At 56.4% G+C, this 1035-nt stretch overlaps 1 protein-coding gene across 1 annotated transcript in view; it reads right to left on the bottom strand.

The window, feature by feature from the left end:
• LOC119586534 (protein CBFA2T3-like) overlaps positions 1 to 1035 on the bottom strand; it is a gene marked incomplete at its 5' end in the record, with an annotated part of 19016 nt that overhangs the window by 5597 nt on the left and 12384 nt on the right. The window contains 5 exon segments of the mRNA XM_037935290.1: positions 1 to 13; positions 116 to 228; positions 366 to 512; positions 787 to 879; positions 980 to 1035. Of these exon segments, the coding sequence (XP_037791218.1) occupies positions 1 to 13; positions 116 to 228; positions 366 to 512; positions 787 to 879; positions 980 to 1035 (422 nt within the window).

The raw sequence follows: 1035 nt of genomic DNA, 5'->3' as shown, positions 1-1035 counted from the left end.
ATTCTCGAAGTACCTGTTGAGTAGCATGTCAACGATATCTCTCCGCACGTATCTTTATATGGAGAAGCATTTTTGCATATCCACAGAAGATTGAAAACAGGCCTCTTAGGCTCACCCTTCATGGCGCCGCTTGCCGCTGGTGACCTCCGAGGAGAAGAAGTCGGTGGGCTCGCCCGCCGCAGCCTCCAGGAGCGCTGCCTCGTGCACGGCCACGTACTGCGACACGGGCTGCAAGGAGAAGGCCGGTGACGAGCTGGACGCGCAGCCGCCCACTAGGGTCTGACCAGCTATGACAGCGTATAGGAAACACGAGGACGCAAGTGACCTCAGAATTCAAAGGGGAATCAAATACAAGGAATGCTCACCATGGACGCCCGCCGAGCCAGGCTCTGGAGCTCGCGCTGCAGGAGGGGCAGGTGCGAGCGCAGGAACGGCAGCACAAACGGGCGAAGAGGGAAATGCGTGACTTCCTGCAGGCCTCCGTGGAACTCCTCGACGCTGACCCCGCCGCTCTGTGGGCGTTATGCAAGCTGTCAGCACTGGCAGAAAATTAATGCAATGGAATAAATTGTACACATATTACACTTTATGTAGAGAAACATATCTGTACTGGGAAACTGCTGTTAATGCTCAAAGCTAGATTAAGTTCCCTTGATAATACGGGAAAAAACATTAGTGTTTCACTGCGTGTGAAACGAAAGCACAAGTGGTCAATTCATCTATCTGAAGATGAAATAGGCGACTGGCGTATCCCAACGAGGTACAGCGCCGGCAGGAGGCACTCACCAGCAGTCCCAGCACGAGGTGGCGCACGCGGTCGCCCACCTCCGGCGAGATGTCGGCCGCGAACTGGTGCAGGGTCGTCAGGAACCGCCGGACCTGCGGGAGGAACTCAGACTGTGATACGCGCCTCTCATACGCCGTCGGCTCCCTGGCTTTGCGCTCAAATACCTGAAGAAACAATCCCGAGAGAACGCACCTTGGAGATCTGGCGGTGCGTGTCCCTTGCGCCCGCTCCTGCCGCGGCGGAAGCGT

Source organism: Penaeus monodon, chromosome 21, assembly GCF_015228065.2.
Source record: "Penaeus monodon isolate SGIC_2016 chromosome 21, NSTDA_Pmon_1, whole genome shotgun sequence".
Classification (NCBI taxonomy): domain Eukaryota; kingdom Metazoa; phylum Arthropoda; class Malacostraca; order Decapoda; family Penaeidae; genus Penaeus; species Penaeus monodon.
This window is presented reverse-complemented; position numbering and strand designations above follow the sequence as displayed.